At 37.3% G+C, this 23,471-nt stretch overlaps 1 protein-coding gene across 1 annotated transcript in view; it reads right to left on the bottom strand.

The window, feature by feature from the left end:
• The window catches only part of LOC150104669 (filamin-A-like), a 270,337-nt gene that overhangs the window by 27,769 nt on the left and 219,097 nt on the right, over positions 1 to 23,471 (bottom strand). Inside the window, exon 13 of the mRNA XM_090395258.1 lies at positions 13,539 to 13,754. Coding sequence (XP_090251384.1) covers positions 13,539 to 13,754 — 216 coding nt within the window. The remainder of the gene's footprint in view (positions 1 to 13,538; positions 13,755 to 23,471) is intronic.

The following is a 23,471-nucleotide window of genomic DNA, read 5'->3' as shown; positions in this document are numbered from 1 at the left end:
AGTCACTAACTACCGTAGTCCTATGCCGATTTTTTCCCCCTCTCTTCTGCAATTTATTCTGCCTATAAGGATCAATAAATACACAATCAGTGCTAAAGTTTCTCTCTCTTACACTCAACCTTTTCAATATTAGTTTCCCTGCCCAATAACTTCAACCTGTTCAGAAAACAATAACTTCTTCAATCTCTTATGTCCTTCCATGTTAAGATGCAGTCCATCTCTAGCATACAACTGCCTTTTTCCTTCAAACACACTCCAAACATCAACAAACTCCAGACCTCTTTTTCTGCACATTCTTGCAATCATATCATTCATTATCATTGCTCGTCTACTTAACTCGTAATTGTCAAAACGAGGCAGCACACACACTATTCTCCCATTGACACTTTTCCTCTTCACAATATCTAATAATGTTCTTAAATCTTTTCCTACCCGATTTATACTACCTCTCAGGTCATTCGTACCCACCATAACTATCATCTTGTCTGTTTCATGCCCTCTCTTTATTGCTAAAGCCACTCTTTCTATTGTACCATCAGCCAAGCACTCCTCATGCATACCACTCTCCATACCCTTAATCATAGAATCACCATGTATTTTACCACTATTAACTTCATTCAAGTTCACACTCATGGACTCATTCTCTACACTATTCAGCATGACTCTCCCAGCTTCATTACTCAACTCTCTATTACTTACCCCCCCACTCTCACTACATCTCATTTCTTCTTGGCTACTTGTGGTTTTATTATGTTGACTCCCAATCACTCCCATACTATTTATTACTGAATCATTCACCAAAGACTCACCCATATGTAATCCTGTTCTAGTTACTTCAGCTAAAGTAATCTCTATAGTCCTAATTTCTCTGTTTAACACATTAAACTCAGCTTTAACTTCCAGTATCTCCTTACCGATCACTTCCACTTCCTCATGAAGAAGATGAAGGTCATTTTTCATTTTCATAAACTCCCGCCGAAGTTCTTCCGCTACGGTCCTGATGTCAGCTTCCATTCCTAAACGCTCCAGCCTATCCCGACACTTCTCACATACGTCGACATTTTCTTTCTTTTCATTTTGCCAGACCGACCACAGATCCTTCACATTTTTCGGTGCATACATATAGCAGTTTCCGCAACGCATCCATTGCGAAAAATCTAACGCTGAGCCAGCCTTTCGTGTAGTAGTAGAAGTCCTGCGCGCCGCTGACGTACGTTTCTTGTTGGACGCCATCTTTACACGTTGATATAGTGATACAAACGGCAGTGAAAACACAATATATACACCACAGTTCTAAACAATAATACCACTGAAGGACACTTGTTTCTAACCGATGCACAATTTTAGCACAATTTGTGACAAAAAGCCACACTATATTTAACTTTAAAAACACGTTTTCTAGACTAGCTAAACTCGACCGCCACATTTACCAAGGACACTAGCGCCATACCCTCAAATCTTCTTCCCCAACTTTAGGAAATTCTAGGAAAAACTTATTTTTCCTAGAATCCCTAGGTTCTGTGGTCAACCTAAGATACATAAAGAAGACATTCCTCCAATTCTTCATCCAATTGTTGAATGTATAGATTCACCTACTTATTGCACAGCCAAATTTTTAGTGCACATACTAAAAGCTCAGATTGGCAATTCCCATACATCCATAAAAAAATTCATCTGATTTTCTAGATAAAGTGAAAATGTTTCCCTACTAATGGTGAGCTTTGATATAGAATCCCTCTTTGCTAATGTACCTCTTGAGGATACACTACATCTACTTTTACAAGAATTTCTACAGGATTAATGAAATTATTCGACTTTGTTCACTCTGGATATTTTATTTATCAAAACAAGTTTTACAATCAAGTTCAAGGAAATGCCATGGGAAGTCCACTCTCCCCCATTCTCGCAAACTTTTATTTAGAACATCCTGTTCTCATCCATACACTAGCCTTCAGGTCCCATAATTATTATTCTTATTATTATTCAGGCCTCCATGGAGTCAAAAGACTCATCGTGGGAGGTCCTTCCTAAGAAACACAAAGTCTATTGACTCATCGAGGGGAGGCCCCTGCCTAAGAAACACAACCATTCTCGTTCTCACCGCTCCATCAGGCAATGCATTCCATGGTTCAACCACCCTCCATGCAAAGAAACCACTCCTCACCCTCTTGCTCACAGTTTCCTTTCGTAACTTCCAGGGATGGCGTCTTCTCATCACTCCTTCCCGCTGTTCAACCAAGCGAAAGAACTCCCCATTGTCATCCCTGTAACCACCTCTCAACAGTTTAAACGTCTCAATCATATCACCTCTCCTTCTTCTATCCACCAAACTCTGCAGTCCACATTCCCTCAGCTGATCCTCATAACTAACATTGTACAGTCCTGAAACTGCCTTTGTTATCCATCTCTGTACCCTTTCCACAGTTAATTTATCCCCTTCAAATCCTGGGGACCAAATCTGAGAACAATAGTCTAAGTGTAGTCTGATCAGGGTCTTATACAACGGAATGATAGGTCTTTTATCTCTGCAGGTCAGGAAGGTTATTGCAGACCTGCAATAACCTTCCTGACCTGCAGAGATAAAAGATTATTGCAGCAATCCTCTGTGTTACCTTCACCACCTTTGCAATATGTCCCTTGAATTTCAGGTTTCTATCAATCATCAACCCAAGATCTCTTGTCTCCCCTACTTCCTCCAGCATAACTCCTCCCATAGAGTATGCAGTGTCCCATCGATGTTTCCCAAACCTCAAGACTTTACATTTTGCTGCATTAAACTGATACCCCCATTCATTTGCCCATCTATCTAGCTTATTCAAATCCTCTTGCAGGGCTGCCGCATCTGCACTATTACTAATAATCCTTCCCAGCTTTGCATCATCTGCAAACAACTGAACATCCCCCTGCAATCCACTGACAATGTCATTGATATAAAGGTTAAACAATATAGGTCCCAGCACTGAGCCCTATGGGACCCCACTTGTAACCCTCTGCTTCCTTGAAACTTCCCCACTGTACACAACTCTCTGATACCTATTGGACAACCAATCCTGAATCCAGTTGACCAATCTGACATCCAGATCCATGTGCTGCAACTTGAATACCAGCTTATCGTGTGGCACCCTGTCAAATGCCTTTGCTAAGTCTAAGAAAATGGCAGTATATGCCTTTCCCTCATCTAATGCTCTTGTAACTTTATCATAAAAGGCTAGCATGTTGCTAAAACAAGAGTGCCCATTCACAAATCCATGTTGACTCTCACAGATAACATCCCTCATCTGCCCAATGCTGTATATGGTCTTTCACTACTTCCTCAAGATCTTACTAACTACTGATGACACACAAACTGGTCTATAATTAGAACAACACTTCCAGTCTGCTACCGCCCTTATCAATGGCACTATCTTACCTTCCTTCCATTCCATGGGCACCTTTCCAGTAGCCAGACTTTCATTGAAAAGCCAGGTCAAAGGCATTGTCAGTTCATTAGCACATTCTCTCAAAACTCGTGGTGAAATACCATCCAGTCCCACAGCTTTACTGACATCCAGAGTACTCAGTATTTGAAACACACTCTCCTCCTGTACCTCTAAACCTTGAACCTGACCTATCCCCCTAGCATTAAAACTGATTCCTCCAAAATGAAATACTCCAATAAAGTGGTCATTGAACAATTCTACTATGTCCTCTGCATCAGTCACTCTATTCCCATTTTTATCCCGCAATATCATTCTTCCACAGTCATTTCTCCAACTACTGGCCACATATCTAAAAAATTCCCTAGGATTTTCTTCGGATCTTAGGGCTAATCTCCTTTCATATTCCAGTTTCATCTTCCTTACCATACTAGTCATGCTTCTGGCCTGTGTTTTATACTCTTCATGCATCTATTCTTCTCCTGTCCCCTTATATCTCTTCCATGGCCTCTTTTTTTCTTGCAATTCCTGTTTAATATTGTTTGTCATCCACTTTACTCCAAATTGTGTCCTCTTGTTCACTCATGGTATACAACTTACCATTGCTGCTAACAAATATTCTTTCATAATTTCCCATGCACTAATGATATCCCAGCCTTCCAATTCCTCCCTCCATGAAACTTCCCCAAGTTGACGTCTTAGACTATTATAATCACTTGCCTTATAATTCCAAATACATTCCCGTCTCTTTGAGACTCCTGCATGTCTATTCATTTTCCAATTCAAAACCATATGGTCACTCTCTCCAACTGGTGGGAGAGATGTCATCTCAGTTATTATCAACTCTTCTGATGCTATAATCAAATCCAAAACTCTTGAACCTCTTGTTCCCTCTATTACATGTTGCCTAATACATTTGTCCCTCAAGAATTCTAGAAATTCCATTCCCTTATTGCTACATGCATCTTCCTCTCCCCAGTTTATACTACTGTAGTTAAAATCTCCCATAACAATCATTCTTCTTGCACTTGCCAAACTCAACTGTCTAAACATTTCCTGGTCCCCACCCTCTGTGCTCCTGGGTCTGTAGCAACACCCCACTAAATATCCTGTCTTGCCCACCTCTACCTCACACCATATGCTTTCAAAATCATTAGTGTCACTGCCTTCCAAAGTGTCCACTCTTAGAGAACATAGGTCTTCACTTATCATAAGCAATACTCCACCACCATGCTTTCCCTTCCTACCCTGCCAAAAAATGCTGTGTGTGCCCAGTGACTTCTATTCCTGTTATTATATCCTCTTCTGTCAACCATGTATCAGTGATCCCAATAATTTTTAGCCAGGCTGATGCTATCTGCGCCACCAATTCCTCTCCCTTATTCCGGATGCTCCTGGCATTAGTATATAGCATATAAATGCCATTGGTTTTATACCCAGCATTATCCTCTCTAGACTCCACTGAGCTCAGTGTTATATTACCTGATGTCGTCCCCCTTCTCCCAAGTACCCATTCCCACAAGAGGCCACCCCCTGCTACCATCCTCCCTGAGACACACTGACTTTTTCAGAATAGCACTCTCTCCAGATGCCTATGTTCTTCCTCATTCAAATGTAAGTGGTCTCTTGCATATAATTCCTCTCTGTCCTCAAACGCACTCCAAGCATCCACATATTCCAGTCCTCTCTCATCACACATTCTAGCTATTATGTCATTCAATATTCCCGTCTTCTGCTCAGTTCGTCATTATCGTACCTAGGCCCCCCCCCCCCCACACACACACTATCTTTCCTCTTTGTCTTCTTTCGTACCACCTCAAGCAAGAATCTCGTATCTCTCGCTGCCCTATTTACACCACCACTCAAGTCATTTGTTCCCACCATCACAATCATCACATCCACCCTTTCCCCTCTCTTAACTGCCAAAGCCACCCTTTCTATCGTTCCTCCTGGCAAACACTCCTCACGCATCCTATCTTGAATACCACGGTTCATTGAGTCCCCATACATTATGCCTCTTACCATTCCCTCTCTCCTATTGTTTCCATTTCTCCTCTTCTTTCATTCCCATACCTCTCTCTCATTACCTCTCTCCTACTGTTTTCATTTTCTCCTCTTCTAGCACTCCCATACCTCTCTCTCATTCCATTCTCTCCTCTTCTAGCACTGCCATACCTCTCTCTCATTCCATCTCTCCTACTGTTTCCATTCTCTCCTCTTTGAGCATTCCCATACCTCTCGCTCATTCCGTCTCTCCTACTGTTTCCATTCTCTCCTCCTCTAGCATTCCCATACCTCTCTCTCATTCCATCTCTCCTACTGTTTCCATTCTCTCCTCCTCTAGCATTCCCATTCCTCTCTCTCTCATTCTGTCTCTCCTACTGTTTCCATTCTCTCCTCTTCTAGCACTTCCATACCTCTCTCTCATTCCATTCTCTCCTCTTCTAGCACTGCGATACCTCTCTCTCATTCCATCTCTCCTACTGTTTCCATTCTCTCCTCTTTGAGCATTCCCATACCTCTCGCTCATTCCGTCTCTCCTACTGTTTCCATTCTCTCCTCCTCTAGCATTCCCATACCTCTCTCTCATTCCATCTCTCCTACTGTTTCCATTCTCTCCTCCTCTAGCATTCCCATTCCTCTCTCTCTCATTCCGTCTCTCCTACTGTTTCCATTCTCTCCTCTTCTAGCACTTCCATACCTCTCTCTCTCTCTCCTGTTTCCATTTCCATATCCAATTCCATTCTCTCCTCTTTTATCATTCACAAATTTCTCTCCTCTCCTATCATTCCCAAAACTCTCTCTCTCCCCTACTCCGATTTGCCTCGCATTTATCTCTTCCATTCTTCTAATCTTTCATACTTATCATACTTCTCCCAAGACATTCCACCTCCTCCTTCAGCTCCTCTATCTCCCTCTGCAGGTCAGTCACTCTAAATCGAAATTCACTCTCCTAAACAAAACCATCTAAACTTTCACAGTCACTCACGCCTTCTTCACTATCAACTATTATTTTCTCATTCACATTTTTTTCTTCATTCTCTCCTATCACACTACTCACCTTCCTGTATTCATTTCCCGTTCCTGGAGCAACAAGGTCGGTTATTGAGATATCTGCTGCATTTATTTCCTCCCACTGCCTGCACTTTAAACACACATTCACCCCATCCTCTCTCACAAGCCAGACATCCAATTCCCGAGACGTATACATGCAGCAAATACTGCATGCCACAAACTCTTTTATTATATCGAAGAAACATTTCCCACCTTTATTATGTAATATAAACAATCTACATCCAGAAATTAAATTTATTATGGAAATAGAAAAAGACAACAAATTATCCTTTTTAGAAATTCTACTCCTCCACTCATTGTCAGGTGAATTAATTACTTCCATTTATCAAAAGCCTACTTTTTGGATGCTATATTCAACAGCAATTTGCTCACCATCCCTCACAGAAGGCTGGAATAAAAAAAACTTTAGTATGATGTGCTCACACTCAGGGGTGCACCTTTAGTCCAGCGCCTGTGTGCAAAACTTTAGTTGCCACCCCCTATACCCCTCTCCCCAATAAAAAAATCACTTTATAAAATATCAGTGAGTTAAAATGAAATATGAAATATATTAATTATAAGTTTATTGAAGAACAAAAAGCAGAAATTACAAAAAAAAAAATGCATAAAAAACAATAAACATACAAGAAGGGTACAAAAACAACAAAAATAATTTAAAAATAAAAATAAAGTAAATAAATAATAGTAACTTACAAGTATATAGGAACATATTAAACATTCTTGGGTAAAGAAATTATTATTATTATTATTATTTGACACCTCCAGGGAGTCCAAAGACTCATCGAAGAAGAGTGTGCCAACAGCAGCGAACGATTGGTCCCCTTCCAACTACTAACCACACTCAAACTTACTTAACTGAGCCATTAGTAGCAGAGGCTCTACCAATCGACCAACCTTTGCCGGCAAATAGTTAAATAAAAATTTAAACAGAAAGAAAAATCACTTAGGGAATTGAACTCTTCTAGTTTTCATTAATGAAAATTCTCAAATAATATCATGTATATCAAGTTGATCCAAAATATCTGTCTCTATTGATATAATGGCAAGATTTGAAAGTCTGTCTTGTACCATTGTGGAGCGCAAATATTTTTTTAATAATTTTAAGTTTAAAAAAGGACCATTCCGCAGATGCTACAGATATCAGTAATGACAAAAGAATCCAAAGAGCAATTGTAAAGTTTGGATAAACTGTGATTAAACCATTCGAATAAATATACTGAATTATCTGATATCTATATTTTTTAAAATTACAAATAAATGGTTGACAGTGTAAAATTTCTTTGCATAAATCGTCTGTGTCAATGTCTGAATGATTCCCATGTGTTAATTTTTGTCGTACTTTTTACAACAAGATAATAAATATTCTTTATTTCATTAAGTACTTAACAAATACAAATACTGAAATGAATTCATATGTTTTTTTAAATCTTTCCTTCAAAGATTGCAATATTTGATCTATTATGCAGAGAAAAAAAATTACTTTAAATGAAATTTCAGGATCTACAATATTTTCATTTTCATGTTCGTAATCAAATTGTGTTGTCTTTTTATTTCGCCTTAGTGGTCTATTACTACAAAATACAGATTCTGCGTCAAATTTTGCTGCAATTAATTTTAGCTTTCTACAATTTCTTCGAAAGTTTCATCAGACCTATAATTATTTATAAATTGATTTAGATCATTCAATGCATCTAAAGTAAGTAAATTGGAGATGAAGACTGCAGTATTTTTCTGAAAAAATTCACTTTATTTAAAATATCATACCAAATCTTTGGCGCCTTTACTATCCTGGCACCTGTGGCCGGCACTCCCCTGCTCCACTATATGCTCTATGCCTCAACAATTATAGAACTCTTAAACATTAAATGATATATGAAACTCAGTGGCTTCTCAGAAAGGACCACTCAACAGCTTTTTAATTCCTTTAATCCTAGCTCAAATAACAAGGAAACAGTACATTGAGTCCCAATCCCATACTATTCTGACATCTCAGAACTCATTTCTAAAATTATTAAGAAATATAATTTAGTAGCTTCTTTTCTTCCTATCAACCAATTATCATCATGGTTTCCAACTTCCAAAGATAAATGGTGTACTCTAGCTCTCCATTTACCAAGTTCTTTGTGACTGTCATATTTCTTACTTCAGACAAACTGGATGCTATATAGAAAAGAGAATACAAGAATGCGAATCATATAATAACATTACAGGAAATCTGACCTGGAACAGCACTGAATAGATAAAACCACAATATTGTATGGTCTGAAAAATGCTTACTTCATTAGTGTCACTATAGATTTGAACATTTGTTTGAACAAAGCACTGAGGCCTTACTTCGCCGTCGAAACATAAATCAGAATGACTGCCTCTTGCCATCTAAGATATGGGAAAGTCTTGATCCAATCGCACATCACTAACTTTTTTTTTAATATAGTTAATAAATAATTAATAACATAATGTTTCCTGAGTTTAACCATCGTGTTGTTTTATGTATAACATCATGCAGTTGTTACTGTTTTAAATCAATGTATTGTTTGTGTTTTCTATCTTTAATTAACTATTGTTGCCTGATGATGGCCTTTAATATTCGGGCTGAAATATATGGCTCTAAATAAATATTATTACTTATTTCCTTGTGTTTTCTAATAATGAATACAAACATTCTGCAAGTAGTAATACTGCCTTACTGAACACTTAGTATTCAAAACACACTCTCCTCATGAAAACCTTGAATCTTTCCCATCCCTTATATTTGGGATACACTGGAAAAGATAGCTAAAGTTCTCCACAAATATAATCTCCAATTCACTTTTAAACTCATTCAGCTAGTTTACTTCATCCACTCTCTTACGAATCAACTTCAAATGCTTACACATCCTGCAGTGTATAAAGTTCCTTATACACTGCAATTCAGTTTAATTTGGACAGACTGGTAGATATTAATATCTGCCTTGAAGAACACAAAAATCACATCTGTGATGATCTGCATGGCAAGTTGGGACTGGCAGACCATCCTGTGCATATTCCTTCACCCAGGATTAAATGGATGCAAACATCTTTGCTACTTAGAAGACTAGATTCATGAGCAACAGCTATGAAGCACTCTTCTAATCTCAACAAGTAATGGCTGCATTAATTTCCAATCTGGGAGAATTATTTCTGAGACCACATATAGCCTGACTTCTCCAAGTCAACTTAAAGAGTACCTTGTTAGGAAATTAGTTCTTTTTGGTTAATTTGAATGGTTTCTACTATTCAAATTAACTAAAAAAATATAAGTACATTGCTTATTATTAGCAATACACCACCACTGAATTTGCCCTTCCTATCCTGCCGAAAAATGCTATACCCAGCTACTGCTATTCTTGTCAATATCATCTTCTGCACCACGTCTCACTGATTCTAATAATCTTTGGATAAGCCAAGGCTATCAGTACCACCAATTTATCTCCTTTATTCCAGATAATCCTGGCATTTGTATAAAGAAACATTAATACATAGTCAGTGTTTCTATACTCATCATTGTTTCCACCAGACCCACTGGCTTTTGCATTATTCCATGCTTCCTTCTCCTATTCTCCTAACTACTACTACCCCATCCATCCATCCATCCATCAATCATTTGTCCAGAGAACAACATTCTCTCCAGAAGCCTACATCTTCCTCATTCAAACGTAGGTCATCTCATATAGTATTTTTTTTCTGTCCTCAAATGTACTTCAGACATCCACATAAGGCAGGCCTCTCTTTCGGCACATTCTAGTTATCATACCATTCATTATTGATGCTCTTCTCCTCAGCTTTGTATTATCATACTTGGGTAACACACTTACTACTCTCCTTCTCTCAATCTTCTGCCATATAACCTCAAGTATATACCCTAGATTCCTTGCTAACCGATTCATTGCACCTCTCAAGTCATTTGTACCCACCATCACAATCATCTCATCATCCCTCTTAACTGCATTAGTCATCACACTGTCTATCATTCCTCTAGGCAAACCTGCCATTCTGTTTTGCACTCCACAGATCATCAAGTCTCCATACCTCACACTGCTTACCACTATATTCCTTGTTCACCTGCATCCCTCATTCCCTCTCTCTCCTCTAATGCTTTCTCTCCTGCCTGCCGTCTTGTCATTTTTCCATCTGTCTCTCATTCCTTCTCTTCACCTGATTCTCCTATTCTCTCCCCTTCTATCATTCCCACAACTCTCTTTCACTCCTCCTCTCATTTGCTTTACTCCTGTTTTTTACAGTCTCCTGATTTCTTCTTTCATGTGCTTCTGAACTAATTCCTCATATGTTCTACTTCTTCTCTCACCACATCTATCTCTCTCTCTCTCTCTCTCTCTCTCTCCTGGCAATCTATTCACCCTCCCAATCAACACCATCTTTTAAACCTACTGTGCTCTCTAATATTATATCATTATTCACCTGATGCCCATCTTCCTCACCCTTGATTATGCTACTCATTTCTCTTTGTCAGCATTTACTCGTTTCTGAAATAATGCTGCTGAAGTCTGTTATGCCAATTTCAATATCACCAAGCTCTTCCTATATTTTTACATTTTAAGGAGACATGCACTTCCCAGTCTCTCACCTGCCACATTTTTAACTGCTGGGATGTGAACATGCCACAAGCACCGCATACCACAAATTTCTTTTAGTATGCTGCAAGAAATGTAGTTTTTAAAGTCTTTAAATGGTAGAGGGATGGGTGATAACGACCACTAAAATATTACATTAAAGTATAAATTTGGAAAGCATAAGCTATCCTCAGAAAATACAATACATTCTATTTAGATTAGACTCCCTGTAAATTTAAAGAAAAAGTAATAAATTATGTCAAAAACTTATCTTTTTTGTTGCCAGCTCATTAAGACTTCCTACTGTATTGGTGCCCTATGACAATTCCCATGAAACAGCCAGCACACCATTATCTTCCTGGCCCTGTATACAGGAAAACCCCACTCAACGCAATTAATTAATCCATCAATTAATGCGCACTAAGCGAAATCCCGTTAAGCAAATACAATAGGAATAATTATAATTCATCCATCAGAGGGAATTTGGAAAAAAAATTACAGTATAAGCTATATTAGAGGATAAAATCTTCAAAGTTAATAAAAATGAATTGCTTAAATTTTTATTTAATGTCTAAACATTTGATTGAGCTATTTTTTTACAAAAAAAAATTATGTAAAGATGTTTGAATCGTGCTCAACTTTTTCATCTTGTCATACAATTTGTGATAGCTGGAGACTGCTTTATCAAGATTTTGGCAGACTTCGAAACTTCGTTCCATATCAGGATCAGCATTAAACAAAATTTCCTTAGCATACTCGATGTGATTGAAAACTAGCTGAAGTGCTTTTGCCGTTAGCTTCTTAGTAGTAATAGTTATATTTAGTTATATTAAACTAAAGTTTTTATTCAAACACAGCAGTTGTCTCCATAATTTTCAAAAATGCATTCGGATCACCGTGTAAGCTTAAAAGAAAGGATTCTTAGTAGTAACATTCTCTTCTTGTATGCACTCCTTATCTTCTTCTTCATATGCACACTGTTCTTCTAGTTGAGGGAGATCATTCTCGCTTAACTGTTCTGAATAGGAATCAAGCAAGTTTCTCACATCTTCATTATTCAGTTCATTAAATTCAAGTTCTTTTCCAATTGTGCTGATTTCTTCAATAATGTTAGATCTTGGATTTTGCACACAATAAACTAACATAGGCTTGAGTTTAAAGTTGCCTTCTACATTGCCTCCTAATGAAAGTGTAAGACAATCTTTAGATACTTTGTATCTTGGTTGAGATACTTCAGTTTTAGATAGGAAAGTTTTTGTTGGCATACACTTCCAAAAGAGACCAATTTTGTCAATGTTGAATATTTGCCGATCGTCATAATCACCCTCCTGAATTATCCTTTGCAATAAAGTTTCCTGAATTCTTCAAGAAGGTTGGCCGCAGAATCTTTATCAGCACTAACAAGAATAGCAGTATCCCCAGATTCCCCAGTTATTCTTACGTTATGCAGTCCACTTCGATTTTTAAAATGGTCAAACCATCCTATACTCACAGTAAAGCTTTCACATTCCTCCTGAAATTTGGTCTCTTTCAATGAGGTAAAAATATTGAGAGCTTTTATCTGAATATTCCCTGTACTAAGAGGTATTCTTTTTTTTGATAATCCTCAATCCAGAGCGATAGAAGATGCTCCATCCTGATCATTAAATGTTGCTACATGCTTAAAGAAGCAGTAGCAACTTTTCGTTGTTCTTTGTAGTCTTTACTCTTATTTAATATAGTCCAAACTGTAGACTGTATCCCAGATCTCACACAATCATTGTATCACTAGCACTACTTTCATGTCTCTTAATGGCTTCCAGCTTTTCCACTCACTGCAGATTGGTGACAAAAAATTTCACATAACGTAAAAAATTTGGATTAACTGATTAATCACTCGCTTAAAGTGGGAAATAGTATCATTTCACTCAATCTCACTAACTGATTATCATGCATATCAAATCAACATTAAGCAAGGTTTTCCTGTATATATATATTACTAATTTTTGTTACTTTTTTTCCCCCTTTAATTTTTAGTTTTCAAAACTGTTTAGTTTTTATAATTGTAATTCTTAATCTTTCAAAATCTATAGTCCATTTGATTCATCATCATCATCTTTGTTTACTCGTTTTATTTGTATTTCATTTTTGGCTATTGAACGTATGTGTTTACATTCACTTTTAACTGACCTTCCTTCTCAACACCTTTCTCTAATATATGTTTTGACTCGACCAAGCTCAGCTCCAAACACTTCATCAGTCTTACTTTCTAAATACACAACCAAGTATATCTTTTTAATTACTCTTTTAATATAAAATTAAAAACTATATATTAGTTAGATCTAAATAGCTTTTGGTTGGAAAGTTGAGTAGCTCCCTAATTTGTTAAATGCCAATTTGATTGTTAATATAATAATAAAAGGTATATAATATTTACTGAATATCACTGAACAGAAATTCTTACCACTGCATGACTTACCTGTACAGCTGATTTTGAAAGGGCTGCCTACAATATGGTAACCATTGTATTTTATTGTAATATAATAATCACCAGCTGCTAGTGGAGTATATCGTACTTTGTATCCCTCCTCTACCTCTGTACAGTCCATTGATATTTTTGATGGACCATCAATGGTTACTGCAAGCATCCCAGCTCCTGCACTGCATGTGTCTACAATAAAATCTGTTTTTACTCCTGTAAAATAAATAAATAATGCCTTGAAACATAAAATGATGTGATAGAACTTATAGAAACTGTTCATAAAAAAATAATAATTACCATATTTACTGCTTCTTAAGCATGATTAAAGCACAACTATTTCTATCCCTTATATCTAGACTATATCTCAACAGATAATTAAAGTAGTACTAAATAATGTACTAATGATGTGAACCTTAGGAGAGTTAGCAGTAATAATGCTGATGTTTTGGCCCTTCAGGAAGATTTGAATAAGCTGGAAGGGTGGGAAAAGGCATGGGGATGTCAGTTTAATGCAACTAAAGGTAAGGTTTTTAAAATTTGGGATCCACAGAACTCAATTGGAGGAGTTATAGTGGAAGAAGTGGAGGAAGCAAGGGATCTTTGGGTGAAAGATAGATTGTAGATAGTTCTGGGGGTATATGCAAAAGGTTGTGAAGACATCTCAAAGAATTGCAGCAGAGAACATTGACTGCAAGAGATAAGTGTTCTATTCCTATTATTTTTCCTTTGGAAACTTGGATTTTTCATTCTGCATACAGATAAATCGGTCTTCAGAACATGTGCAATATACAGACAAAGCATACTAGTGGTGGTAGTTGATAGCAGATGGCATTGGTATAGGTGATGATGGTAGTGGCAGTTTGGTGTAGTTAGTGGATGAAGTGGTGGAGAGGAAGAGTAGGTGTGCTCCCTCAATGAGTCTTTGGACTTCTTGGAGGTGTTATGAAATAATAATAATAATAATAATAATAATAATAATAAAGCTTTGTCAGACCATAATTTCTGTGCTCGGATTTAGTCATTGGGATCTGAAGGGGATGAAGTAACCTTGGAGAGGGTATAGAGACGGATAACAAAAATGATGTCAGGACTGTCCAATGTTGATTATGAGAATAAACTGAGGACATGCAGACTGCAGAGTTTCTTTTCATGGATAGAAGGCAAAGGGGAGGGATGGGATCAAGACATTTAAGCTGTTGAAGGGTTATTATTGTATTAACACAAGAGGATAGTTTTCATATGGCAGAAAGAATACTGCTCCCACATATGGGGCCCCCAAAAACTCCCTCAAAATGCTCGACTCAATATAGAGGAGAGCAATCAGACTTATTAATGACCCATCTCTTACCAACTCACTTCCCTCCACTTTCACACAGACGATCGGTCTCTGCACTATGTATTTTCGACAAATATTTCCATGGAAAATGTTCATCTGAAATAGCATCAATAATTCTCCCACTTAGTACTAAGCTCATTGGAACACGTGCAGCTGCTGCTCAACATCCTTACACAGTGCACCTTGAAACCCACAGAACAAGTTTCTTCTTCTCCTCCTCCTCCTCCTCCTCCATCCCTGCAACTGCTATACTACAGAACAGTCTTTCCCTTGATGTGTTCCCTAAGGAATATAATATACAGTCAAACAAATCCAATGTGAACCTTCTTTCCCAACCAATACACGGTACTATAGGTTGATCTACCAACCTCTCATGTGTGGGCTCAACATAAAAAAAAAAAAAACGAAGGAAAGGAACAAGGATAAGAGGCCATCCCTGGAAGTTGCAAAAGGAGGTGGTGAGTAAAAGGATAAGAAGTAGGTTTTTTTGCATGGAGATGGGTAGGAGCATGGAATGCATTTCCTGAGAGGGTGGTGAATGTGCAGACTGTGGACGATTTTAAGGAGATATAATATGATATGGTATGATAAGACTTTGTGCTAACTAGTGTTAACCTCCTGCAATGTCTTGTGACTTCATGGGGGGGGGGTCAGGAAAATAATAATAATAATAATAAATATTTATAGAGACTTTCCGGCTGAAGATGAGTTAACTAGTCCCCATACAGAAGTGGCACAGGTATACCTCTAGAAAACTCAGGTTTTTGATCCCACAATGCAGGCAAACCAACCAGAAACATAAATACACTTAACAGATATTTAATTATAGTTTGACAAGAAATTATATTCTTATTTTAATCCTATACTCAAGCATAAGCAAACAAAATCTTGCACATGAAGCATTTAAGTAGACTACTATTACATAGAGGCAGTTGATTTCATGCCAAAACAGGACTCCACATGCACACTTCTGTCTGCTCACACTAAATTGTGTGTGCTTTTACTCAACCTAATGGTTAGTGGGGTAGCAATGCTACATTACTAGGAAGTTATTATAGAACAAAATGATTTCAGTATTGGCTAACTCACCTTTGATTGAAAAGGCCTGATAAAAGTTCTTCACTTTGTAGATAGGATTTGAACTGAGATCTTTCCAACCAAAGGATTCGATCAAAAAAAAAAAAAAACTGAACTATGGAGACTCACACACCAGTGCAGGATTAAAATAATAATATAATTTCCTGCCAAGCCTAATTTACTTTCTGAGGATATAAAAAAGCTTATTACAGCTAACTCTGATCCTGAGTATTTTTAATAATATGGTGATACATCATTTTATTACTTGTATATGGAAAATATACAAGTAACAAAGTTCTCTTTATTTTCAGAGGTGTAGTTCTAAATGATGAAACCTCAATAAAGATCAAACCAGTCTGGGTAGTGACCACTTCCATAATGTATGACAATATAAGATATTTTACACATTTTAGGACAATATACACATAATAGGGTGAGATATGCATGATGCATTACAGATACTGTGGAAATTTGTGAAAATATTTTACATGCAAATTATTTTGTTCGTGCTTGGGTACAGAATATAATTTCTTGTCAAGTAAAACTTAGTTTCTGCCCAAGCAAAAAACTAACAACAACTAGCTCTGATCCACAGTATTTTAATAATATGGTGATAAGTCATTTTGCTATTTGTATATGGAATCTATGAGTTCTGCATTGATTTTTCTTTCAGTATCTACATGTGTCTAGCAGCCAATGATGATATTTCAATAATGGAAGGTTAGGAAGAAACATAGATTTTAAAACTAGCAATATGGCATACAGATGCTTTACAATATTGTATTGTAGAAATTTTATTGCTGAGTCAGATGATTTTTGTATTTAGAAAAAAAAAAGCATTCTAGGAGATATCAAATTTTTAGCTAGGTGGTGTAAACCACCCACATAAGCCAATATTCATCATGGGATCATAAATTATTTTCACATAAACACAAGAAGTGATATTTATTAAATATACTGCCAAATATTTCAGTTTGAAACTAACAAAATCATCATGAGTGGCCTGAACAACATTTTTTTGTTGTTCCAGCCATTGATGATAGCTTGTTAGTTTTAAACTGAAATATTTGACAGTATATTTAATAAATATCACTTCTTGTGTTTACGTGTGAATAATTTATGATAAAACTATGGCACAAGTTTTCCTCAAAACTAGAATTCATCAGAGGAGATAAAATTCGGTCTATTTTTTTTACTACGAGAGGTTTTTTAAGTGGTTCCATCCTCTTAGTTCAATGTGGCCTTATGGACAACTGCAAAGATGACCGATGAGCCCAGGCAGAGAAAGCCAACTCAAGGTGGTTAAACTCAGATAAGGCTAACCACTTGGGTATCAGTTATCTTTGCACTTTAATTTCAATTGGTCTTTTGGTTGTTCATCTGCATGAGACTAGTGAAAAAGGAAAACTAATAGCCCTTGGTTATATGATGATATAACAATGATGATGAAGTTATGAAAGGAAATTGTTTGCAAGAGGATGAGGAGTGGTTTCTTTGCATGGAAGGTGGTTGAACCATGGAATGCATTGCCTGATGGAGTGGTGAGAGCGAGAACGGTCAATGAGTTTAAGGAGTGATATGATAGACTTTGTGTTTCTCAGGGGGGGGGGCCTCCCCTCGATGGGTCTTGATAAACTTTGTGTTTCTTAGGAAGGACCCCCCCCCCCCATGATGAATCTTTTGACTCCATGGAGGCCTGAATAATAATAATAAAAAGAGCTGAAGACTTTATCTCTAATATTATCTATCTGTCTTTTCTTTTGCCTACTACTATCAGGCTCTCTTGCATCTCTATACTAACTATTCTAGACTTATGATGAGCACCCGTTTACCTTTTCACTTCAATAATAGTAATCTGGAGTCTACTCTTTGAAGGGTTCCTTTTTGGTCTACGAATGAAAGTAGACTTGTGTAATAACTTGCACGCATGCTGCAGGCCTTGTGAGTCATTGAGCATAGCTGATATTTGCTGTATGGCGAGTTTTGCCCACTGCTGCATGCAGGTGAGGATTAATATGGTGGCAGGTTGTTGTCTACTGCCAAATGGATTCTGTGCTTGGTGCATGGAAGGGTTTTACTCTAAGTGCACAGAACTGAAGTTTCACACAGTGGTGAGCTTTGCCTATGGCTGTATCAGTGTTCTTGGGTGAGCCAAGAGATTTGTAAGAGCAAGTTTTGGAACAATGTGAGAGCTATCTAAATTATAGAGGACTGTAATCTGATATTGTTTCTGAGAGTGCTGTAGCTAGAAGATTGCAATCCGAGATTTGTTTTGGTTACAAACTGCAGTATCTGTAATACTTGCTGGCTCATATCTACCACTACTTTATATGCCAGTAGTAATTTTCTTCTTCTTCTGTGAGCACTAATTCTTAAAAAGTGGTGGATCTGCAAGTAATACTACAGTAAGGAATTATCTTTCTCTTCTTTGAGAGCACAGACATTCTTCTCAGTGAAGGATTCTTCTTCTTCTTATTTATTTATTAATTGCAAGTTCTAATTCTAGTACAGGATGTGCACATTATGGATATGTGCACATCCTGAAATCCATACCGTTATTCGCTAGTGGTGAGAACCTTTAGGTCTCACTACAAGCTTTCCCTACAGCTCAACAGGTCCATTTCTTTTCCATTTTAACAGAGAGTATGACAAATATCCCTCCACCCCCCAAGTTAAAACCCTAAGGTATAACATTAACAGGCAACATGAGATTAGAGATGCAGTTTGAACTATAAGGTTCAACCATCCTTTATAGAAGTAAATAAGCCATTTTGTATACAAGACCAACTAGTCATCCCCATGAGGATTGGAAATAAGTGTGCATAATAAGAATTCTCAACAGAATATACTAAAAAAACTCCAATGAGGTAATCTATAAAGTTTTCTCTAAATGAAATACCATCAAGGACATATACAGAGAAGAAAACTCATAAGAAAAGGAATGGGAGTCAGAAAGCGTTTCCTTTTTTGTGAACGTTTCTAATGATGTTGCCTTCACAAGGAGGAAATACCATGATAAATGCTCATTGAATACCTCCATTATATCCTCTGCATTAGTTACCAGCTGTCATCAACTAATTATCCTCCCATAATCATTCTTTCTTCTAACTCATTACAGTTTTTCTTGGCTTGATTGGCTAATTTCTGGTCATACTGCACTTTTGTTGTCTTTACCAACCAAGTCACTTCCAGGCTTGCTCTTTGTACACTTCATGCAACTGATTATTACCAACATTTATCTTGTGTCACATCCACGGTGCCTTCCTTTTCCAGATTAATCCCTTCATTCACATGTTTTACTCCTACCTTATTTTTACTTTTCACATTTGGAACACAATCAGTCATTGCTGCTGTTAGATAGCTCCTGTTCAATGCCAAGGCAGCATCTTTCTTATTTCCACTCAACTCTTTATGTTCTCCTTGTCATCGCCTAAGCTTTTCATAATCACCAGCCCTGTGGTTCCTGTCAAAAGCCTTTGCAAAGTCCAGCAATATCACTGTGTACCCATTACCTTTATACATCTCATTGGTCATTATATTATAAAGGTGAGTAAGTTGCTGAGGCATGATGTACCTCCACAAAACCATATTGTCCTCATATAGCAAGCCATTTCTATATACCTGTTCCTGGATTTTTCCCTTAACTAGCTTCTTCAGTACTTTGACCACCACTCCTGAGATGCTGATCGATCAGTAATTTGCTACCTCAATCTTGAAGCTTCCTTTATGCAATGGAACTCCCCCACCATTCCACCCAAGTGGAACCAATCCAAAGCTCAGACTTAAACAATGTGGCCAAAGGTATTGCCTTAGCACGTTATTGTAATGCTGTAACTGATGATACCATTTAATCCAATATCTGTATTCACATCAAGGTTCTGTAATATCCTATGCAACTCTAATTCATCTACCTCTATTTCCACATCAGCACATACCCCTCTTGTTACTACTGTATTTTCACCTGGATGCTATAACCTTACAAAGTGATCACTTATCAATACAACTATTTTGTCTGCTTCAGTTCTCCCATCAACAGCATTCATCAGAATTATTCTTACATAATCATTCTTCCTTTTACTTGCACATACTGAAAAACTATTTAAAGAAATTGAAGAGGTATGAGAAGAAATTAGCTGTGCAGGCCAAAGGTGTGCACAGCGGATTTCTAAAAATTAGTTGTGCAACCTTTGGCCTGCACAGCTAATTTCTTCTCGTACTCTCTGATAGTACCATACTTGTCATCCTTCTTATCTGTGCTGTGTCACATGCCTATTGATCACCTTTCTCTTTGCATTCTCTCCACAAATTTATCTTTTTTTTTGTAGCTCATACTTAATGATGCTGTTTATCCATTTAATTCCTTTTTTTTATGTAGCTCTCACCAATGAAAGGTTTATTTGTAAACCTATAGTACATTCATACCATGGGTGGACTAATGTTTTTCTACTTTTATTGATTTTATATATTTTTTCTATTTTTTTACATAGTTCTGAAACCTTATTCTAGAGATCAAATGTGGAACTTTTACCAGCCACTTTAGTCCTCCACTGAGCAATGAAATTCACCTCTCACTTGATTTATTCTCCTTACTCTAGGTATGCAGTCTGCTATTACTTCCCTCAAAGTATACCTAGAGTATACTTTGAGGGAAGTAATAGCAGACCAAGTCAGCCCCATGATCACTCTCACCAGTTGGTAGAAATTTGGTCATAGACAAATCCTCTGATGTGCTTACTAGATCTAGTACTCTCAAACTCCTGGTACCTTTTATCACATGCTGCCTCAGGTAATTATTATTATTATTTAGGCCTCCAAGGAGTCAAAAGACTCATTGCAGAGGTCCTTCCTCAGAAACACATGTCTATCAGGACTCATTGTGGGAGGCCTTAGTAAGTGCATAAATTCTGTTTCCTTCTTCCATGTGCCTATTTTCCTCCTTCCAATCTGTGTTCCCATAGTTATAGTCCTTCATAATCCCCATAATTACTCACTCTCCACTCATTGAGCTTATTTGCTAATATATACCAAAGGATGATATATATCTCTATCATCATTTTCATCTGCTAGTCTATAGTAGCAGCCTACAGATATTTTGTTTTGTTAGCCTCTATCATGAACAATATTCCTGGGCCAATGGATATTGTTGGTGATATCCAAATGACTTTGATGAAACAGACAAAAAAAGATCTACTAATCTTCTGCACTTTAATGAATATGTAGAGTAGGCTCTCCTGTGTTGTAGAGCCTCCGTAGCTCAGTCATATAGACAAAACCTTTTCATCAGAAAGACCTGATTTCGATTCCCGTTCATGATGTGAGAACCTTTATTTGGTGTCTTTCGACTAATGGTGAGTAAGCTGGTCTTATACAGAGGTGGAGGGTTTCCCCCTCTCGGAAACTCGGGTTTTTTGTCCCTCATAACAGGCGAACCTGTCCCGTACACACAATTCTACAGACAACAATACTCCCCTCCCTCCCCCAACATCAGGTTACATGACAAGTTATATTGTGGTCACATGTGTAAGATCACATCATGTAAGAAGGCTGATCCAAAAGATGGAATAAGGCACAAGAGGAAGAAGATACTCCTGTGTTGTGTAACTGTGTGATGTTACAGATGATTATGGTGCATTGATACAACTTCTGTGGTTAGGTTCCTGTGGCCAGTGATCCCAACAGAGGTAATGGATGAACCTAGAAATTACTTAATTAATGTATTGACGATGTTAGTGAATGCTAAGACTTTATGGATAATTTGGATTGTTCTAATTAGATATTTCACTTTAACATGGATTAACAAGGCAAATTCTCTTTGAGTTTGAGGCAGAAAGAGGAGATTATTGTCTACTTCTTGTTTCTAATAATTCCAGAAATAGTTAAAAAGCATTTTATATAGTATTCTTTATTGTTCTTCTTCAATATCAACAACAGTTTTTAGGACTGTAGCTCTGCTGTAGGAGGAAGATGTGGGTCCTACTCTGCAAAATTTCAGAGTGGCCCAGCTCAACTGAATGATTTGGCTTGTTTGCAACCCAGGCGTTTTTCTAAAAGGTATTCCTAAAACTGTTATGGTTCCTTCCATTGGTAGCCCAAAAGGCAGGTGTACAGAACCAAATGTCCCTAACTACTTGAGTTTAGTCTCTTTTGTGGTTAGCGCTTAGACCAGTAATGCTAGTAAACTTTTGTGTTAGAATGAAAAGAGCGGATAGGGCATGGAAAGTTAGTATATCATCAGCATAAATGATGGTTGGTTTTTAGCTGTTGTGGGATCAGATCAGGTCACTGAGATTTTATTTTAGTGTTTTGAGCTTCATAAACATTTTGCATTCTGTACTGGTCATTGATATGAATCTTCATCTTAATATATTTTTAAGACCTTTTGGGAATAAACACGAAACTTTCAACAAATTGTAGTGGAATATATTGTTAAGGAATGTGACTAGAACTGAGACCAGAGAGTTTCATATGATATAAAACACTACTCCCAGTCCATCAAGACCAGACTTTGCCTCTTTTGCAACCTTTGAAGGCTACTGTAACTTTTTTTTCAGTGCTATTGACCTGTTCTGAAACACAGAATGATGTTCAAGGAAAATGTGGATAGGTCTCTCATTGTAGTTGTCCTTTTTCAGATAAACAGAGAAAAGCCATTTATAGTGAGTACAGAAAGCACAGTCTAATTTTGAAATTGTATTCTTATACTTTTTTTCCCCCATTCTGGTCTGGTCTTTCCCTGTCCTGGCCATCCCCCAAGTCTTTGGATAAAGAATTGCTTATTTTTTGTTTTGAAGGTATGCCAGTTTTCCCAATTCCAATCAGTGAAGGTCCACATTATGCATTGATTGTCAAATTGTTCCTTAAATAGCTTAGGGAAGTTTCCTGGCATACTCCAGGGCCCTGAGCTAGTTGTGACTTCATCCTTGATGTTGAGTAGGACAAATTTATGGTGAGTGATTCTGTTTGTTTGGGTTAAGTTAACACAGTGAATATAATTTGCATCACTTTTCAGGCTAGTAGATATATAGATTTTGTCTAGGTGAGTTTATGCAACTAGGTAAACACAAGCAGTTCCTTAATATCAGGATTTTTTTTCCCCCTTTTCAATATGGCTGTGTTCCTGCAGCATATTTTGAATTGTCTATTATTATATGTTGCTGGTGTAGAGACCTCCACCTATTTTATTAATTCTGTAGTTCTAATCCCTGGCTATGATAATGCTGGAGGCACCTTGTAGATAGGGGTTAGTAGATGTGAGTAGATGTGAGCAGAGAACAAATAACTTGACTCACAAGTTATTTGTTCTCTGTGGTTGTTAGGCAAAATGTATCCCAGCATTTCAAATGGCTTTTCCTTCCATTCTCAGTCAGTTACAGTTGTAGAGCCTTTATCAGCCATTCATGAAATGAATGGGAAACTAGAATTACCATCCTGGTAATTCTAGTTTCCCTGCATTGACATACTGACTTGTTCAGAGAACAGCAATCTCTACAGATGCCTACATTCTTCCTCATTTAAAT

This window comes from Typopeltis vanoorti, chromosome 7, assembly GCF_054136105.1.
Source record: "Typopeltis vanoorti isolate ZY-2024b chromosome 7, IOZ_Tvanoo_1.0, whole genome shotgun sequence".
Taxonomy (NCBI): domain Eukaryota; kingdom Metazoa; phylum Arthropoda; class Arachnida; order Uropygi; family Thelyphonidae; genus Typopeltis; species Typopeltis vanoorti.
Note: the sequence above shows the minus strand (reverse complement) of the source record. Positions and strands in the feature narration are given on the sequence as shown.